Here is a 21,417-nt window from a genome sequence, read left to right as displayed (position 1 = left end):
CTAGCATGAACTTCACCATTGGCCAACAGCAGAACAACGTTAATAACATCATCGTACCTTGTCATTGTAAGTCTAAAGTTAATTAGAATCGTTAATAGAAATAGGAAGATTGATTCTTCCTCGCAGGATATCCTTAATTCATCATCTTCGTGATTATTCTCCTAACATTTGACAAATTTGGCTCCCTGATCCCCTCTCATGATCTCCCACCTCAAACGAAAAGAGACAAAATGGAAATTCAAGAGAAAAAAATCTTATAATTTCATGGGAAACTTATAATAACATAATCACACACACACCATATAAAACTTCGATCCCACCACATAATGCTTCTTTTGCTCCCATGTAAGTTACATCAGCATCTTATTTTGAGAAACCAATATAACCCCATTAGACGAGGCTCATTTAATATCTGTGATCAGTGAATGGGGCCAATGCCCCTTGACGGGCCTCGTGCATGGTTCGGCGTTGAAATTCCAAGCTCGGCCCACTGAAAAACAGAGGAAACCAAACCAATAAACGTTCGTCGCGTAGCTAAGACGACGAGCTTAATTGTTGAACTGTCACGACTCACGAGACAAAAAAAATGGCCTCTTGTGTCATTGATTTGTTGCTTGAACACGTTTCCGGTATGTTGAGGGATTATTCCCATCAAACCTTCACCTGGCAGCTAAATTTCAAAACCCCGAAAACCATGGATCAAATGAAATCCCACCACGTGTCCCTAAAGCAACAAACCTTTCAACTTTCAAGAGTCGTACTACTGGTCTGTCATGGGAATAACCAGTAGGAGGCCGTGAGTATAAATCGGAAAATAATCTTGGGGTGGATTCAAACAGTTGAAAAAGGAGAGTAGCTCGTACTGGTGAGGTGAGAAGTGTAATTTCACATTTGAAATCAAACACACTACTCAAAAACTGGAGACTGGAATTTCACTGAACATGTTTGCTTATAAATTGCAAAGTGTGTGAGAGACTCCTTTTCCCTTCTCTTTTTCTTTGCTTCAGTCAAATGCGAATAGCTACCTAGCTAGGTTTTGCGGAAGTATTGCGAGGAAATGGCTGACGACTGCTACTACGAAATCGCTGCTGCCACCACCGCCGACGGCATGGTGCTTAGCTTGCAGGAAATAAAAAACGAGAACGTCGACCTTGTGAGACGACTCCTCCTATTTTTCACTTTTAATTTTTAGGCGTCGGTGTAGTCATTGTTTTCTATACATGTACTGTGATATCGATGATATATTGTTCTTATTTGCATATCGTAACGATAACCTGTTTGGTTACGGATCTCTCTCTGTTGTCGTTTCTCTGCCTTCGTAATATAAGTCGTACGTGTTTGGGTACTCCATTTTTATAAGCTCTGTTGCTGCTATTTGCTACGTAAACTTACTGCCTCGGCTCTCAAAAAAATGTTTCCGATATACTGATCTTCGTTTAATTGTTTTCTTCTCTACGATTTGGAGTGCTTTGCTCTTCGTTTTTAAGATATCAGATTCCTGTTTTATGTATTATTGTACGTTCAGGTTTTTGTTAATTTGCTATGAAACTGTTTCAAGTATTTTACGTTCGTGTTTTTGTTTCCAAGATTTGAAGATCATCATCATCATCATCATGTAAGCTGCTGTCATTATTAAAAAAATGAGATGATCAACAACAAATCCGAAAAATATCGTATGCATGTTAATGAGATGCAGTTTATATTGAATATATAGAATGCTGGTATCGTTTGGAAGAGTGTGCCTCAGTGGCTAGTGGAGGAAGTCATTGATCATATTCTGCTTTAATTTATAGTCTGATTTTCCTTTGACGTACGAAGTTCAGATTTCTAAATTCTTTAATTCTTAGTTTAATCACATGTTCAATATTTCGCATAGTAATACTTGAAATAATTCATGAAATATAGCGGGGACATATTCTATTTCAGCACTCTCTCTGTGATTCAATAAGTCATGATTCATGAATTATAACATGATAATTTGGCTAGGTTGGATATTGTTGAGTATATTAATTAATTAAACTATCAGAGATTTATAACTCATTGGTTTTGCAATTTAATAACAGGACCGTATTCCAGTTTCGGAAGTGTTTCAACAATTGCAATGCACGAAAGAGGGTCTGTCTACCGAGGAAGGCCAGAAGAGGCTTCAAATTTTCGGTCCAAACAAGCTGGAAGAGAAAAAGGCAAAAAGAATCTCCAATATTTCTTTGTTTTTCTTTGCCGTTAATTTTTAAGCTGTAAGATATGGAATGACTGCTAAGCTGGATTGTTTGAAACAGGAGAGCAAGCTTTTGAAATTCTTGGGTTTTATGTGGAACCCACTCTCATGGGTCATGGAGGGTGCTGCTGTCGTGGCCATTGTCTTGGCAAACGGAGAGGTTAGTGAGCATTTACTTCTCTCTTTCGGTGTCTCTGATTTCTCAGTTGTAGTTGTTCGTAAATAGTTAAATTCTCTGTAAGAATTAAAATAAATGCAGGGCAAGCCACCAGACTGGCAAGACTTTTTGGGTATTGTGGTATTGCTTCTCATGAACTCAACTATAAGTTTCTATGAAGAAAATAGTGCAGGCAATGCTGCGGCTGCTCTTATGGCAGGTCTTGCCCTGAAGACCAAGGTATGGTATTTCCACACCAGAATGTCACCCGCTCGATTAATTTCTAAGTCTGTAATTACTTAGATACAAAAAATAAGATCTAGTACTTCCATTTTTCGATAATGTTAATAATTCTGTTTGCAGGTTTTGAGAGATGGAAGGTGGATTGAGCAAGAGGCTGCTGTCTTGGTCCCAGGAGATGTGATCAGTATCAAGCTGGGAGACATTATACCAGCAGATGCTCGTCTACTGGAGGGTGACCCGCTTAAGATTGATCAGTCTGCTCTCACCGGTGAGTCTTTGCCAGTTACAAAGAAGCCAGGCGATGAAGTATTCTCTGGGTCTACCTGCAAGCATGGTGAGATTGAAGCTGTTGTGATTGCCACTGGGGTGCACTCCTTTTTTGGTAAAGCTGCTCATCTCGTAGATAGCACCAATAAAGTGGGGCATTTCCAAAAGGTACTGAGCTAACTGGGAAAAAACTGTAGAAATATAATACTATTAGAGATGAGGCTAACAATTTATGTTTTGAAGGCGAACTAATTTTTTATATGGTATTAAAACTTATTGTCCAAATAGCTCACCGCCCCGTTTTGAGTTATGATATTATATTGCCAAAATTGTTCCATAATTTGAAATCAGCTCAAGAAATTATCAAGTAATCCTAAAAATTGTTACATATTAAATACTACAGCTTATGTATTATGAAAGCATACTTTTAGCAGATTTAATATTTTTTGAAAGAAAGAAACTTGAATTATAAGAATGTTTAGTAACAAATCACAGACGTCTCTGTTGCAGGTTCTGAAGTTTCATTAGTAAACTTTTAAGTATCTTCTGACTTTCTTCTTTTTTGTGATGGATTCTTGATGGTGATATGGTTTGATCAGGTGTTGATATCCATTGGAAACTTTTGCATAATCTCCATTGTAGTGGGAGTACTCATAGAGGCACTTGTAATGTGGCCTATTCAGAGGCGCAAGTACCGGGATGGTATTGACAATATTTTGGTGCTTCTCATTGGAGGGATCCCAATTGCCATGCCAACCGTGTTGTCAGTGACAATGGCAATTGGATCCCACTGGCTTTCGCAGCAAGGAGCTATCACTAAGCGGATGACGGCTATTGAAGAAATGGCTGGAATGGATGTATTATGCAGTGACAAGACCGGTACCCTCACTCTTAACATACTTACAGTAGACAAGAGTTTGGTTGAGGTCAGTTTACAAATATATCATAAGCTAGAGTATCACTATTGAATTGACGTGGAGTCTTTCAGTTTTAGCAAATATATCATAAACTGGAGCATCACTATTGAACTGACGTGGAATCTTTCAGTTTTAGGATGGAAGGCAGTCATTAAATTTATATGGTGTGATTATTTTTTAGGGAGTCATCCCTCCTAATTGTTCGTTCCTTGTTGGTTCACTGATTATTGATGCATTTGTTTAATTTTCAGGTATTTGTTAACGATGTTGACAAGGACACGTTAATTTTGCTAGGGGCTAGGGCCTCCAGGGTTGAGAATCAGGATGCTATTGATGCATGTATTGTTGGGATGTTAGCAGATCCCGAGGAGGTAATGTTACAGTTGAGATATGTCAACACTTTAAATTTCTTGCCTGTTTCGCACAAGCATTACGAGGGCACTAACATGCTGTGCTTCCTAACTTTAAATTTCTCAACAAGCTTGGCTAATAAAAAAGAGAAGGATTCCCTTCGCGGACATTTTATTAAGTTGCAGCACAGCTATAGCAACACAATCTTCTAAATAATCTAGCTGAATAGAGAAAATGGATGAGATGATGACTAGTAGCATCATGCAAGAGAAGAAAAAAGTGGAGTCAGACTTAAAATCACGTGTTGATCCTTGATATGCATTTGTTATTTAACTGGAGCTAATTTTGCTGCATTTTCATCTTACTTCAATCAAGCTTGATTTCCCTTGTGTGCAACTTGTCAGGAGACCATTACTCCCCACCTGATTGTTTACCTCATTCACCATGTCAAGTGTCAGGTTATTATGAGCTTTGAATATAACTGAAAGCCTGACCGTGAGTTTATTTCACTGTGCAGGCCAGAGAAAGCATCATTGAGGTACATTTCTTGCCATTTAATCCAGTGGAGAAGCGTACAGCTATAACGTATATCGACTCTGATGGCAATTGGCACCGAGTTAGCAAAGGCGCCCCCGAGCAGGTTATAGATCATCTATTGCCTTGTATTGCTTTTTTCTCCCCTTCCTTGTATTGCACTTAATCATTTACGGCATTTAAAATCTCCTAACAGATCATTGCATTGTGCAACCTCCGGGAAGATGTAGAAAGAAAAGCTAATGCCATCATTGATAAGTTTGCTGAACGAGGCCTCCGCTCTCTAGCTGTTTGTAGACAAGTGAGTTCATATTCTCTTTTCCTCAGAATTGTGTTCTGAAATAATTACAGATACAAGGAACTCTATCTGATTTAGCTGTCTTTTCTTTGCAGATTGTTCCGGAGAAAACCAAGGAAAGCCCTGGAGGGCCATGGGAATTTGTGGGCCTGTTGCCTCTCTTTGATCCTCCAAGGCATGACAGTGCAGAAACCATTACTCGTGCCCTCAATCTAGGTGTCAATGTTAAGATGATCACTGGTGATCAGCTAGCAATTGGTAAGGAGACTGGTCGGAGGCTTGGAATGGGAACCAACATGTATCCCTCTACTGCCCTCCTTGGGCAGCACCCGGATGAATCAACCGCAGTCCTTCCTGTTGATGAGCTTATCGAAAAGGCTGATGGCTTTGCTGGCGTCTTCCCTGGTAACTGGACTAAATTCTACTGTTTTGAACATGACTTGTGTTGTTTGCATCAATCCAGATGTTTCACTAAGTTTATTTCTTATAATAAACAAAAAATAGATGCCCTTACAAGTTAAATCCTTTATGTGGATCCATTACAAAGATCTATCCGGCATTTTGGAATTAGCTGGTGAGACATGGAATGGTTTTATAAAACAATATATTAAGAGAGGTGGAGATTTTTTCATCTCGCACGCATATATTAAGAGACATGGGAAAAAATATTCCTAGTTATTTCATTGCATGCATAAACAACAAATCAAAGAAATTAATTAATGATCAAACATTCAGAGCACAAGTTCGAGATTGTAAGGAGGCTGCAAGCTAGGAAGCATATTTGCGGGATGACTGGAGATGGTGTAAATGATGCGCCAGCATTGAAGAAAGCGGACATCGGAATTGCAGTGGCCGATGCTACTGATGCAGCCCGCGGTGCATCTGACATAGTCCTGACAGAGCCAGGATTGAGTGTGATTGTGAGTGCTGTGTTAACAAGCAGAGCCATTTTCCAGAGAATGAAGAACTACACCATCTATGCAGTATCTATAACCATCCGTATTGTGCTGGGTTTTCTGCTCCTTGCTCTAATTTGGAAATTTGATTTTTCCCCGTTCATGGTTCTGATCATTGCGATACTCAACGATGGAACAATCATGACTATCTCCAAAGACAGAGTGAAACCATCTCCAATCCCTGACTCCTGGAAACTTAAGGAGATATTTGCTACTGGTGTCATTCTAGGCACCTACTTAGCTCTAGTGACTGTTTTATTCTTCTGGGTTGCTCACAGTTCCGACTTCTTTTCTGTAAGAAATACCATGAACCGTACAACTAGCTCATGATTTTATCATGCTGTTTACATTTCTATAAAGCATATGTGGTTTCAAGAACTTGTAACGCTTGTCCCTTGCTGTCAGCTCGTTACTGCTGTGCAGTTGCCTGTAGTACCGATATTGATTGCACACTGTAAATATTTGCAGGATAAATTTGGTGTTAGGTCCATCAGGAACAACCGTGATGAGCTGGCATCAGCTATATACCTGCAAGTGAGCATCGTCAGTCAGGCACTCATTTTTGTTACTAGGTCCCGAAGCTGGTCTTTTGTCGAATGCCCTGGTGGTTACCTTGCGGGTGCCTTTGTTTTAGCACAACTGGTGAGTTGTTTAGAAATTTTCATTCCGGGTTTTTTTCTTTGCATATCGTGAAAGAAAAACCAGTGATGTACGTTTCTGGTTTGCCATTAAGATTGCAACACTCATTACTGTGTATTGCAACTGGGGATTTGCGAGAATCCGTGGCATTGGATGGGGATGGGCAGTTGTCATCTGGCTTTACAGCATTATATTCTACATCCCTCTTGATTTCATCAAATTCATAATCCGCTACGCTTTGAGTGGCAGAGCCTGGGATAATCTCCTGCAAAATAAGGTCGGTGGAATCGTCTCTTTTTTCTATAAATCTTTTTATGTTCAAGGATGTCAAGTCTCATCTAGAAAACCTTCTCCTCTCTGTTAAATATTTACCTTCGTTATACTTGATTATGCAGACTGCTTTCACCTCAAAGAAGGATTATGGAAAAGGAGAGAGGATGGCACAATGGTCTGCTGCTCAACGTACCATTGATGTAGTGCATCCTCCTGAAGGCTCGGAACTCTACCGTGACAAGAGCAATCACAGAGAGTTGTCTAGTATTGCTGAACAGGCCAAGATGCGTGCTGAAGTTGCCAGGTAATGATCAACAAAGCTTTTCCTGTTCACTAACAACAATTTCTTCCCAATCTACATTTGTATATCTTAATTCCACTCGTGATCTCTTCTGTTCTAGGCTGAGGGAGCTTCACACACTCGAGGGTCATGCGGCATTGTTGGTGAAACTCAAGGGACTTGACAATGAAACCGTTCAACAACACTACAGCGTTTGAATTACAAAAGGTGAGCTTTTAGTAGGGAAAAGCGTTTGAAAGAAAGCACAAGCACAGGAAGACACTCCGACTGTCTCCTAAATTTTTCTTCAACTCTTTCCTAATAAGGAAACCTACCATTCTAACAGCAGGAAAATTTTCGATAACGTTTGTTTGCTACTCCTTTACGTCTCCATTTGTTGAAAAATAATATTTTTTTTAAATAGTTTTTTTAAAATAAATTTTTGAAAAATAAATTATTTTTAATATTTGACAGTATTATCAAAAATAAATTAAAAAATATTTTTCAGTATTTAGCTATATAATAAAAAATAAAATCAAAATTAACTTATTAATATTTTAATTTTGTTTTAATTTTATTAAAATAATAAAAAAAATATTATAGATAAAAAAGTTGGAGGATATAATTGAAAAAAAAACCTAATTTCATATATTATATCAAATAAAATAAATAATAATTAAAACAATGAAAACCTAATTTTTGGTTTTGGAAATTCAACTTCTACTTCATGTGGGAATTGCAATAAAAGGGAAGATAGTAACATTTTTATCGACATTTATTATTTTTTTAAGAATTATAATTATATAGTTTTGAAACTTGATTAAGTGATTAAGCAGTCTAATAATCAAGTCATGGGTCGAATGAATTGACTCGAGTTAACTTAAAAAAAACTAATACAATATTTATAGAAAATACCTAACTAGTTACAGTACAATACAATACTTATATAAACTAAATTTAAATTTTAAACCAACAACATAAATTTAATTCAATATCCAAAACACAAATCAAATATAAATTCTAAAATATTTAAAACAAAACATCTAAAAATATAAATTCTAAATTAACAACACATTCACTTTTATTGAATGAACACATTATGTTTTTTTATATTCATAGTAGCAAAATTTGAATCAAATATCAAAGGAATTGAGTCAATCTCGTTAACACCTATTAAAACATAAACACACTCCTTTAAAACTTCATCATCACAATCATTTTCAATCTCATTAATATTTATGGCATCTAAATTTCAAGCACAATTAACAAATAAATATTATGTGTTAAACAATACTTATTTTAAATAATATTTATCACTATAATCAATCATTAATTATCATTATCTAAAGTATCTTATATGATCATTGTTAATGGAGCTTGCTGAAAACTCTTTGCTTCTTCAGTTGTCAAAATTGACAGGTCATCTTCTACTATCCAATTTTTAATGTCATAAATTATCTCAAAATTAATTGGATCATAATTTCATCCTTTCCAATAATTTTTATATATTAAAAGTGAAAGGAAACACAATATAAGTATTAATAATGCTACTAAATAAGATAAAATCATATTTAAGGAATTTTTCAAATACTATTGTTTCAATCTTAGATTGCAATGGACGTAAACAAGGTCATTAAATCTTTGGTACTCCAATTTATTTCTTTTCATAGAATGAATATGTTAAAAAATAATCTCATTTATCTCACATCCTAAAAAACTACAAATTTGACTTAAGATTCGTATAGCCAAATGTCGTAGATTTAGAGCATTAGTTCCATATATCATCCACCATTCATCTATACAAAAAAATAATAAGTAAGACTATGTCAAATAATATTTTGAAATATAAAAATTATATGCCTGGAGGCATAAGGATACGATTATTTGTTATGAATGCATGACCAAAGTTATGTTCAGCATTCCTGAACAACTTCATCTCACTTATAATCTTACTTTACAATGATAGATTTTTATGTGCATACTTTTCAAGAACATCTAGAAGTCTAGAAATGGTGCTTATATGTTTATCCATTCTATTTGCATCATATTAAAATCGAGGATCCAACCAAGATACAGCTGCATAAAGATTTCTATATAATTTTCCATCCCACCGATTGTTGATAATGTTTATAAAAGGTTTTACTCTAGCTTTTCTCTTTTGAAATCTCCTCAACATTTTTTTTTTTGCATAATGAATAGCATCATACAAATATCTCAATGAAGGTCTATCATCATCATCAGTCATTCGTAGAACTCGAACTAAAGGTTTACTCATTTGCATAATTATTACATTTTTTTCTTTACTCATTTGCATAATTATTACATTTTTTTTCTTAAAATAGAGAGTCTAACGCACTCTCAACAAACTTTTTTTCTTTGCTAAGCAGATGAGATCCATTTTCTAGATGTCACCATAGCTCTCAACTCATCTTTATGAACTTCCTCATCAAATACAATGGATGATAATGATTATAAATGTATTTTGTGATACTAGAAGCATGCTCAATAATAGAACAAACTGACTACAATTTACCAATGTCTTAGAGTATGAGGTTGATGCAATGAGCAGCATAAAAAGACTAAAATATTAAAGGAAATTCTTTCATCAATAACTTGCTAACAACAACACAATTTCTAACATTATTAGTCATCATATGCACAATGTTTTCTACCTCAACATACAAAATAACCTCACAAATGATGCAACAATCTAGCAATCTTTGAGACATCTAATACATCAACAGTTTTTAAAAAAACTCGTCTTTAGCACAATATATTAAAAAGTTAAATTAAATTCCTCCTTTTTTGATATGTCTATCCATCAGGCATTAATGTGCAACTAGTCTTCTTTTAAATCTCTCAATAACTCTCAACCTAAATCTTTACTTCATCAACTACTTTTGCCAAGTCATAACGGCGAATAGCATGCAAGTTTAGTCCTTGATAACCAAGACCTATGGCTGTTATAGCATCTATGGCATGCTGATAAAACACAGAGTTAACAGCATTAAATGGCATACATGCATCAATCATCCACTTCGTTAAAGCAAGATCACACCATTCAACTGTTTTCTTCCTTTGTGAACAATTCTGAAGAGACTTTTAAGCACCAAGAATTGTTCTCGACATGAAATATGCCCTTAATATTGCAGATTTTTTCTACTTTCCATAACTTGTAATTGACTGTTTTACAATGTTGGTGCTTTAAATCTTTTTCTTTTTTGTAACCTTTAATGGTAACGTATGTTTTGAAATCTTGGCATCCTCATTATCATCTTCTAATTGTCTAATCATCATCTTTTCATGCTTCTTTTGTTGTGCATTAAATGAATTGAAATCTGCTTGCATTTCTATAACTCCTTTTCTTTCAACATTTCCTTTAAGATTCAAAAACATTTGATGTCGAACATCAGGACATTTATGATATTGTTCAACTTCTCCTTTAGCTCCAGCTAAATGTTGCTTCAATCGATTAATGTCATCACCCGTAAATATTTTAGCACAATATAAACCTACTAATTTAGTTTTTTTACATCCAACACTAAGTTTAGGAGCTTCTCTACAATGATCCCTTGTTAAATATGTTCTTCCTCTACTACCATTTGATATGGAAATTCAAGGTTAAGAAGATTGGGCCGTTGAAAAATCATTACTTGGAGTACTACCATCATGTGAAGATATTTTAAGGACCTATTATAATTTATAAAAAGAAATATAATTTCAAGTCAAATCATAGACTTTTGTATATATTCAGAATGAGTACCAAAGCAATTTGCATTCTCTATAATACTTTGTGATGTCGACAACATTTCAACTAGTAGCTAACAATAAAAGACCATGTTATGACCATTTAATTGTCAATCAAAAAGACATATCTGAGGCAAACATCAATGATTTTGTTGATATTATAATATTTAGGTCTGGATTTTCAACCTAATTATGAATGAATAATGATTGAATATTTTATTTATGAATATTCAATCAAGCCAAGCTCTATAAAGCATAAAAGTGAGATCATTAATGACTCAAACTAGCTTTTGAGAAATTTTAATTATAAACACTAGATTTGATGATCTTGATGGAACTTCAGTTATTACAATCAAATCTAGCAATAGTCATGGGCAATGTCAAATTAAAGGTTCAATTCTTTCCTAAGATGGTGAAAAGAGTGGAATTTCTTAATCATACTGTAATATTAATATTCTTATTCTTACATCAGGTAGCTACTAAAATCTTTAGTTGAAACCAAACCAAACATAGTTCATTTCCTTATGGTATATAAATCACTTGTCTATTCATAACTAGTTTTTTCTTCTCTCTTTTTATTATTCCTATGTTTGTTCATAATTTATAAGTGGTTATGACTTATGATAATGCTGAAATGATCACAATTTGATCACAAAAACATGTCCTGATATCCTGGGGCCGAGCAATACTCTATCATAACAGCATATATAATAGGAATCTCTAGGCATGTATGGATTATGAATGGTAGAATCATAATTTATTTCAAACTAATTAGTTTGACCAAACAATAGTTTGAGGGAGAGGTTTATGGAGTTCTTTATTTGCTCCTTTTTTTAGAAATTATATACCAGTGAAAAACCTTGTTTGTGTGTTCCACGACATCAATTTAAACATTAATGGTGTACCAATAAACTATGAAGTAGTTGATACTTGATATTGTTTCCAATATATAATTTAACTAATATGCAACTCATTAAGAAATAATTGAAATAAATCAAGAAAAATGAGGCAGAGGCTTTATTAAGTTACAGAAAAGAAAAGAACAGAGAAATATACTTTTAGGTATGAGAATAGGAAAGAATAAATGAATCGATGCCAGATCAAGAACTACAAGTTTAAAAAAAGACAAAGAAAAACGAAAAGAGAGAGTGAAAGAAGGAGAGTCGTGAAGAGAAACAAAAGCAGATTTGAAACAGTGATCAAAAGTCTTCTGCTCCTTTGCTCTTCATGATTAAAATGGCTTTTTCTTTAATTAGGTTTTCTCTTTGTCTTCATTGTTTATCATTTTGACCCTTTTATCATAAAAGGCCAAACCAATGTCATATTAGCCTCTTACAATTAAAAAAAAAGGGACATGTCTTAGGCGGTTTTACCCGGGTAGATCGGGTTTCGCCATGCCAACTCCTCGGTGGGCTTTTACTTAGACTCGGACCAGTCTCAGGCCCAGGTCGACCTGCTAGACCGATCTGAATTTCAAAATTATGCATAATTGTACAAGAGAAATCAAAGGATTCCTGCCCAGCAGCCTCAAGATGCTCTACCATGACACTGGCATGATTAAAACCAGTAATACGACCACCATTTCTACCTTGCAGCTGCTCAGCTAATCCAGTCTATATAAAACCTGTGCAACAACAACATTATAGGAAGTTTGCCCAAGTCTATGTGCAAGCCACAAAAATTTCACCTTAATCATCCTGAAGATTTTCACACGTCTCATCAAACTCTTCTGATTCCCTATTTGTAGGATCTTCAATCTGTTAGGATTGCGTATGAGAAACAGTTCCATTAGCATGAAGTTATGGGGTTGCCCTAGGTGTAGTTTTTAATAATGGTGTAGCGCGCACAAGGCTAACTGGATAAGAAGGTGAGGGGGCTGCACTTAGAAACTTTGCAGATAAAGATGCAATCTCAGGCATTACTGGTGTTAGTCTGCTACTGCTTGGGTTGAGATTCTAGAATCAGGGAATGTGAAATTTAGGGAAAAGAGAATTTTTTTGACACAAGCGAGATGGAGAGGAGAGGACTAAGAGAGTCAATAATTTTTGTTAATTTTATCAAACTCGGTAAACTCGGTCTGAGTTTGATCGAATTTATTAATTTTTGAGTTTTTTACCTAATATCATATATTGTATCTGTGATAATTTTTAAAATCGTATAATTTTACAAGTTAACTCGTGAGTTTGACAACATGAACATGAGTTTTGAATTATTCTTATTCAATAATTTTGTCGCTGTGTAGGGAAATGAAGAAGTTGAATTTCACAATGCAAATAAGCACACAGCTAAGCACGACTATTTTGATATAGCAATGGCTTATGTATGCTTTGAAAAGAACAAGTATAAATCAGGTTGAGCTTCTTGTGTCTTTTCTCTAGTGATCCTCCAAACTAACCAGAATTTTTCATTGAAAGAGAAACAATATCACCCGGAGGCAAGCATTAATTCTATACTCACATGAGCTTGGCAGGCCTGAGCTAGTGAAAATCTTGGTTTTTAACTATGTTTTAGGGTTTTGGTTATATTTAAAAAAAATAATCATGAAACAACCGTGTATTGAAGGTTTTAAAAAATCATAAATTTGATTGATTTAATCTATTTAACCCATGACCTCACCTTGAACAAAGCTAACTCAGATCAGTTCAGTTCTTATAACTATGGTGATGGACATATATATATAGTACTAAGAAAATCACATGAAGTCCGGTGATCCTACGCGGTTGGGAACTAAAGTCAAATATTTTCATCAGCAACTTTGATACATCAGTGATTTCTCCACTGTTTTTGTCCAACGCATAATGCTCTTAATGTTCTTCCTTCCAATCTTGAATATCTAGATTGGCTATCACAAAAGCCATGTATATCAAAGAACAATCCAGGATATTTCAGAAATTACTGAGGAAATCTTAATATCGTATGATATGACCTCCCTAGTAATGGGGGTTGCAACCATGATAACAGGCCTTTGACATGCATTTTTCATCTTCATATATCTCGAAGGTAACAATTCATAGTTTGCATAAATTAATGTACACATCATTACATCATTTACATGCCTGCATGAAACATTGTAAAGGGATTGTAATATGCTTAATTGCTTTCGTATTCTTCTACAATGCTGTCTAGATTTGGTTGCCAACGATCAAGAGATGCAAATCTGCTGGGTGATCCTGTTGTCATCTCCTTATTTATCTTCTTGACAATCCCCTTAGTACCAGAACACCAGCTGCTGCTTGATTTTTTTGTTTCCACAGTACTGCTGGCTTTACTCTTGATATTAGTTCCGGTGGTGTTTGCTCTCTCATCTTCTGTATGCAAGCAAGGACTCGGTGACTTCATGTTCTTGTTGATAAAAAAACAGCAAGTGGATGGGATGCTACAGCCCCTTTCATCATTTCTAGGGGTCTTGCTGGCTTGGACATCATTGATTGGAGATTGAGAATATTTGATGGACTTACGCTGAAGTTTTCTGATGGTGTTTATAGGAATAACATAGTACTTATGACCAAGCAGTAGCATGGTGCCCGGCGCAACAATAGCCCAAGGCTGCTGGAACACATGTAGATAGGCGACTATGCATCTTGGATTACAAAGCATGACCTCTGCTGCAAGAACCGGCTTATCATGGAGCTCTATGTGACCTCCGGGATAATCTTAAAAAGCATGTTCTTGGTGCTTTTAGTGCAGATCGAATTTGATATTACCATTTCTAGAAATGGCGAGAGATAGAGGAAGAGGAAACGAGGCCAAGTGTTGTCGATAAACAGGATGTGGAACTTTTGATAATGCAGGAATATATCTCCAATTTTATGGGTTTTGTTTTATTTGAGTCATTGACAATATCAAGCCTAGTGTGTCAAATTCAGGCATAAAATATGTCACGAAGCGGTGATGTTTTAAAATCTAATATGTTTAGGAGTAAGTTTTTTTTATGTTTAGATAATAAATAATTATATATTTATGTCAATATTTTGTTTTCTAGAGCTTAAGAATTGAATGGTTAATGGTAAAAGATTTAATATCTTTAAAATAGTTTTTTTTTTCTATATAGAGTTTAGGAATCCCTCAAATGATAAAGTCGATAATTTTTAAGAAAAAAATTACAATAAATAAGAGAATAAACTTTATATTTCAAAAACAAGAGTTTTTATTCTTGTTTTTGTATGATAAATACTCTCAAATTTAAAAGTATTCATGTCTGAAAAATAGAAATTGTGAATCATTTACCTAGATTGTTTAAAGGCTAAACATTATCATTTTATTGAAGTAGAGAGGTTGGAGAGTCATTCTCTCCTATTAGCATTAATGAAATACAAATATTTCTTATATAATATTAATGAGATAAAAACATGATAGGTCATTAAAAGATCTTTTTATATATATAGGGTGTAGGAAAATGAATATTCTTGACATTAATATTTTATATTAAAAATCATAAAAATAAACTAAACGAGCTTTATGACCCAATATGATACCTATTATGATCTCTAGACCTTTAGTCATTAGCGCTTGGCACACTGTCAAGCCCACGATCAATGAGTATAGTAGCGAGCAAAACTCATGCTCAATTGGGCTTGGTACCTAGTCAAATCCAATGTCGATGGGTCGAATAGGTTTCCAAACCCATGTCCAAATAGGCTTGGTGCACAACCAAGCCTAAGAGCGATAAGTCTAACAGTTCATTAGACCCAACTTGTGTTAGGCTCAGCACCTATCTAAGCCCAAGGGCACTAGGTTTAATGAGCTTTTAGACCCATACCTAATGGGTTTGACATGATACCAAGCTCACAGTTAGTGTGTATGTCAGTTTGCTAGACCTATGTTCGCTTGAGCTCGACATATAGGTGAGCTCAAAAGCATTGGGTCTGGCAACTTACCAAACTTATATCTGCTTAGGCTCTATAAGTAGTTGAACTCAAAAACATTGAGTCTGACACCTAGTCAGACTCATGTCTATTTAAGTTCAGCACATAATTGAATCCTAAAATATTAGGTCTAGCAGCTCGTCAAACGCACATCCATTTAGGCTCAGCATATAACTTAATCTAAGAACGTTGAGTCTGACAACTCGTCAAACTTATACCTATTTGTACTCAACTCATAGCCAAGTTTAAGAACATTGGACCTAAAAGTGATTTAGACTCATGTCATATAAGCTTGATATTCTGCCAAGTTTAAAAATATTAGGTATAAATATAAGTTTCACTCACCTATCATTTAATTATCAAGCATCTAGTAGGTGATCCAATGGTAAAAGCTTGAAATCAAAAGGTTTGCTTCCTCTGTAGTCTCAAATTTGAACTTTGTGGTTGCTAATATAATGACCACTAGAAATTTACATGGTCATTAATTTTGAGACTCGTGGAATTAATCGAGCTATGTGCAAATTAGTTCGGACACCAACACTAATAAAAAAATATATATCATCCTATCCTTAGCCTTTCTAAAGGAGGAATTAGGTTCAAAATTAATAATTAATAAATTACAAAAAATTGTTGATCCATCGGTATGATACGTAACTGGGTGTCGGCATGACAGACATTACATTGTGTCTTCCAATTGATCGTCACCATCATTGATGTTCTACATCCTGAGATAATAAAATAGAATACACGCAGTTTTGCAGGTATGAACATGCATATACATTTCAACCAGGCAGAATATGCTTGATTTTACGTGTCGATGCTAACAAAGAAAACTTAAGTTTTTTTTTTTAGGATTTGTGCAAAGATTCTACCATCTTCCTTGTGTCTGTATCCCAGTGGTAGGTTTAAGTCAAAATCCATGACTGGTGACTTCAAGAAATTTTAGACTTGTTTAATTGCAGCCTTGTCCTTTTGGGTTAGGCCATTCAAACTTCTGCATGAGACATGTATCTTCTTTTTGGCTCCTTCATTTGGCTTATATTTTCTTCGATACCAATTGTTGTTCTGTTTTTGGAGTTAGTATTGTATCTGCCAAATGAGAATTACTATGTCTGGATGATGGATCCAAAAGCATTGGCTATAATTGCTACAGCCTACAGTTACATATTGCCATAGCCGATCGATGTAATTAAGCTCTCTCCTGCTTCCTTAGGAGGTTCAGTAACTCTGATAATTTAAGGTAAATATGCAAAGCAGATAAGCCAGGTCTGGCTGGCTTACTCCAGCTTTATTTCCGTATTTAGTTGAGTTACACGGAGTTCAAAGTCGTCTATCGGTGTGTACAAGCCCTCATACTAGTTAGAATATCAAACTGGCAGGCAATGTTAATAAACCCGTCAGGCATTGCATGTGACTGCAAGAAAACTAAGGGTCAACAAAAGCTACAAGTTAACAGATGACAGCACCTATAAGGTGTGGATAAGTTATGTCTTACATTAAGTATCGCATAACAGAAGGATAGAACAATGTCTGCTGATCAATAACGATTGTTAGAATGAAACATGCTCGTCTGGGAAAAACTATAATCTCACCACTCCTATATTACTGTCCTTTAACGGCTACAACCCTCCATTTCATCTGATAAGAAGGCATCTTGCTAAACCTTGGAAAAATGTGTTGCTGATAGATCCAAAAGTTGAAGATGCTGCTTGCCAAAAACTCATCTTAAAATTCAATTCAATTTACAACTGTAACAATGAAAAACAAAAATCTTTTCTCTAATGACTTTCACACATCTGAATGTACAAAGGAAGCTGTCAGTTTGGGTTATGCTCAAGTCATCAGTGTGAAGGCAGAGCAAGAGGAACAGGTTCTGTAACTCTTAGTGACCCTCCAAGCTCGAGAGGTACGAGAGGGATGAGGGAGTGAAGGACATCTGTTATCAATGGCCTGTAACTTGGTTCTTGTTGCACGCATAATACTGCCACCGCAGCTACCTACTCAAAGGTAATATGATGATTAAATTTGTATACTAAAAGCAAGAACAGAAAACTTGTCGGCACACCAATATATAGATTCCTATTCAATGTACCTGGTATAAGTGTTTTAAATCCATAGTGTCTTTGATAACAGGATCCACAATGTTTGGAAGCTTCGATCGGTCAGTGAACTGAGGCATGGCCTACATGTAAACAATGATGGACCATTAAGTTCCAAAACCTCAAGGAATCCTGATTGATATTACCTCGAGTCCTCAAGGCATGACTGCTAAAATAGGGTTCAAGGAAAATTACCCATGAGACTATAGACTGACATTGATCTGGAGACATCTGTTCCACTGGTTTTCTTCCTATCAGGAGTTCCAGAAGGAGAACTCCAAAAGCATAGACATCACTTTTATCAGTTAGTTTACCTGGAAAGAGAAAACTAAGTGATCATACGTTTCTTTCCAAGCAGTTAGGCCTCATTCTGTATCAAAGAAAGACTGGATGCAGGAAATGTTCAATACCATTTATTATCCAGAACATAAAGGTAGAAAAAAATACTTGCTGGTAGAATTATATAGTTCTTGAAAATGAAATAGAAAAGTTTTCCATGGATCTTGTGTTGCAAAAATCTATCACCACCAGGCAAGTCTCAGGATTAGAGGCTATAGCGAAACCTGCCTTGTTCATCATCTGACAAAATTCTTTTCACGGAGTTTATTCAGACTCATTAACAAATTAAGCCTTGAGGGGGGAATGCTACAAGACACTGCATTGTTTTAAAACTATTTTATAAAAAATCTTCATTAACCATGCATTATCAGAATCTCTCGCCAACAACATTGCATTTAGCAGAAGAAATGATGGTTGCTGGAAAATGATCAAATTTCACGTGACAGAAGTTTGAACCATGAAGAGTTCATCAGAGAATCCAAAAACATAATTTTTATGACTGAAAATGTGATAGTTAATAGACTAAGAAATCATTAAAGAAAGGAAAAAAAATCTGTGATAAGCTGAAATATAAAAAGTAGGATATCAAAAAAATTCTGTGATGAGCTGAAATATAAAAAGTAGGATATCTACCAACAACAGTCAACAAAATGGAAGTGGCAACATTCTTAGATTTGAACAGAATTTGACATACCATCCAAAAGGTACTCTGGTGCTACACAACCTAAAGTTCCTGAAAGCTCTATGTTCTTGCTTTGGATCCCAGATGTTACGGCAAGGCCAAAGTCTGAAAGCTGAATTAAGTAAAGACTCGTCAAAGGAAACATTCTAGTTAAAATCACAAAATGATGCTGAACATGCACTTATGAGGAGTGCAGAACTGATAAATTTGTTATACATGGAAGGCTTTTACCTTTGCATTGAAGCTCGAATCCAGAAGAATGTTGGATGACTTTAGATCTCTATGGACAACTGGAGGATTGCAATGCTCATGAAGATACTCTAGTCCTCTGGTCAACAATGTTTTTGGTGACAGCAAGTAGTTAGCATAAAAAAATGGATTTCCTTTGGAAAATAAAAAGGAGAATGAAAGAGAATAAAGTGCAATACAGAAAATTGAGAGATGGAATTACCTTGCAACGTCAACAGCAATTTTCATTCTTAGATGCCATGTTAATGCTGATCCATGTGTTGGTCCTAAATGTTCATCGATAACATAAATTATATAAGAAAAAAAGGTACAAATTGGTATCTTCTAAAATTTAATTTAAAATTCAGAAGGAGAAGATTCATACCATGCAATTGGCTTTCCAAAGACCCATTCTGCATCATTTCATACACAAGAAACCTTGTTTGACCATGAAGGCAGTAGCCTAAAAGAGAAATTATGTTTTGGTGTTGAATTTTCGTTAACCAATTCAGCTCGTTCTGCATTTACAAACAAAATTTGAAATGAATAGAAAGGAAAAATTAAAGAAGCCATGATGCTTTGAAACAATATCCAAATCAATTTCATGAAAGACATTACCTCAAATTCTCTTCCAATGTCTTCACCTTCAAATCTCTTCACAGCTGCAAGGAGTTTTTCACTGAAACGAGCTTTATAGACACATCCATGACCACCTTGTCCTAGAACATTATCTTCCCGGAAATTGTTTGTTGCTGCTTGCAACAACTGATATTCCATAACTGCAACTGAACCCTTCTTCCCAGCCATCCTCAAGAGATTAAATTTATCCCCAATCGGACTCGGCAAATGCCTTTTAGCTACATCTACATGTTAAATTTAAACAAAAAATTAGGAAGACTGAGTGAGCATAACAAGCACAGTTGTTTGTAACATGCCTCGAAAGGAAAAATGTAACGGCAAAAGCAAATTTAACTCGTGTAAAGAAGATACCATCGCCTTTACTTTTGGCCCTGCATTTCCTAGATTTTTTCAGTCTGTAGATCCAGAAACATGAGAAAAACAACACTATTCCACCAAGAAGAGTGGAAGCAACAACTAGTGCTATCAGGATTTTCTTATTCAAATCTTGGTGGTGCACTTCTTCAACCACAGGAACCAAAGGCATTCCTGGATAAACAGTAAGGAAGCCTAAGTACAATATAGTTTCAAAGAAAAGCCTCAACTTGTCCAATACAATTAGAAACAATTTAAATAAATAAAGTTCAAACACATCCATCAGAGAAAAGAAAAATGTATTAAATGAAACATGAGGAACTGATATGACAAGTTTTGGAGAGAAAGATTCAAGCCAAATTATGAGAGGGGAAAAAATCACATTTGAGCTGCAGAATCACAGGAAGAATTCATCCTCTTCTTGTTCAGGGAGAAACCAAGAGGGAAAAAAGGAGAAATTGTAATGACATAAGTTACATTACAACAATTTCTAGTTTTCTTCCCCTGCATTCCCCAAACTGAATCAAGTTATGGTGCTAGGGGTTAGTAATTTGAGTGTGTGATGTGAAACAAAGCAAGCCCCTTTATCCCGTGTAAGAACATGAAGTACATAGACACACACATAAAGGCAATGACTGTTCAAGAACCAAGATGGAAAATAAAAACACAAACTTGGAAACAAAGAAACAGAGCATTATTAACACACCTGGAGATTGAGCTTGCATATTTGAAGAGAAGAGAAACATGGGTTTGGGTTTATGTTTCTTAGGAAGAGGAGAGGCAGAAATGGTGGAAGGAGTTGACTCACCTCTGGCATCAAGCAAGAAAAACAGAGATGCATTTAACAATGCCCACATGGGCAATAAGAGACCAAGAACATTCATGTCTTGTTCTCCAAACAGACGAGAGGGAGGGAGGGACGGAGGGAGAGAGAGGGAGAGATATTTTTGTCCTTTGCTGTAATGGATTGTGGAGGTTCCTTGTAGCGTTGTTAATTTGAAAATCTAAAGTGTATTTGTTTGCAGGGAAGATAAAACGAAGGCTTGTTACATGGATGAGGAAAGTTAGGGGGCACTCACCTTTACCAGTCTCCCTTTCAGCACTTGCTCCCTCAGGAAGCCACGTGTACTTTCAAGATTAATCTGCATTTCACCTTTACCACGTTTATCTGCATTTCAAGTGAAAAATCTCAAACGTGGCAATTTTATACGACAAGTGTATAAAACGACTGATTAAAAGCGATGGTAGATAGCATTTCCCAGAGACGGAAACCAAGGGCAGTTCCGGTTTCTCCAAATTCTTAAACAAAAAAAATCATTTTTTTATTTTTT

The 21,417-nt window shown here is 35.5% G+C and overlaps 2 protein-coding genes across 5 annotated transcripts; one reads left to right on the top strand and one right to left on the bottom strand.

Annotated features, from left to right (window-relative positions):
- Positions 1-1,027: 1,027 nt before the first annotated feature.
- Positions 1,028-7,487, top strand: LOC105132614 (plasma membrane ATPase 4-like). Its single transcript, XM_011036197.1, has 15 exons — positions 1,028-1,153; positions 2,064-2,183; positions 2,280-2,378; positions 2,478-2,615; positions 2,739-3,053; positions 3,485-3,811; positions 4,054-4,173; positions 4,671-4,793; positions 4,884-4,988; positions 5,081-5,390; positions 5,721-6,235; positions 6,410-6,583; positions 6,675-6,857; positions 6,976-7,157; positions 7,255-7,487. The coding sequence occupies exons 1-15, from the start codon at positions 1,058-1,060 to the stop codon at positions 7,349-7,351; spliced, it is 2,904 nt and encodes a 967-aa protein (XP_011034499.1). The 5' UTR covers positions 1,028-1,057; the 3' UTR covers positions 7,352-7,487.
- Positions 7,488-17,222: 9,735 nt separating this feature from the next.
- LOC105132613 (probable receptor-like protein kinase At1g80640) lies at positions 17,223-21,113 on the bottom strand. 4 transcript variants are annotated; one of them, XM_011036192.1, is made up of 10 exons: positions 20,793-21,113; positions 20,084-20,269; positions 19,712-19,956; positions 19,479-19,611; positions 19,317-19,380; positions 19,097-19,193; positions 18,878-18,977; positions 18,040-18,158; positions 17,838-17,927; positions 17,223-17,742 (listed from the first exon to the last, which is right to left on the bottom strand). In XM_011036192.1, exons 1-10 carry the CDS (start codon positions 20,968-20,970, stop codon positions 17,587-17,589), a joined length of 1,368 nt encoding a protein of 455 aa, XP_011034494.1. In that variant the 5' UTR covers positions 20,971-21,113; the 3' UTR covers positions 17,223-17,586. The 4 variants fall into 4 exon arrangements, with proteins under 4 accessions (XP_011034494.1, XP_011034495.1, XP_011034496.1 ...); XM_011036193.1 differs by having other exon boundaries at positions 20,090-20,269; XM_011036194.1 differs by having other exon boundaries at positions 20,084-20,260; positions 20,793-21,112.
- Positions 21,114-21,417: the final 304 nt, after the last annotated feature.

This window comes from Populus euphratica, unplaced genomic scaffold (genome assembly GCF_000495115.2).
Source record: "Populus euphratica unplaced genomic scaffold, PopEup_1.0 scaffold87.1, whole genome shotgun sequence".
Classification (NCBI taxonomy): domain Eukaryota; kingdom Viridiplantae; phylum Streptophyta; class Magnoliopsida; order Malpighiales; family Salicaceae; genus Populus; species Populus euphratica.
Note: the sequence above shows the minus strand (reverse complement) of the source record. Positions and strands in the feature narration are given on the sequence as shown.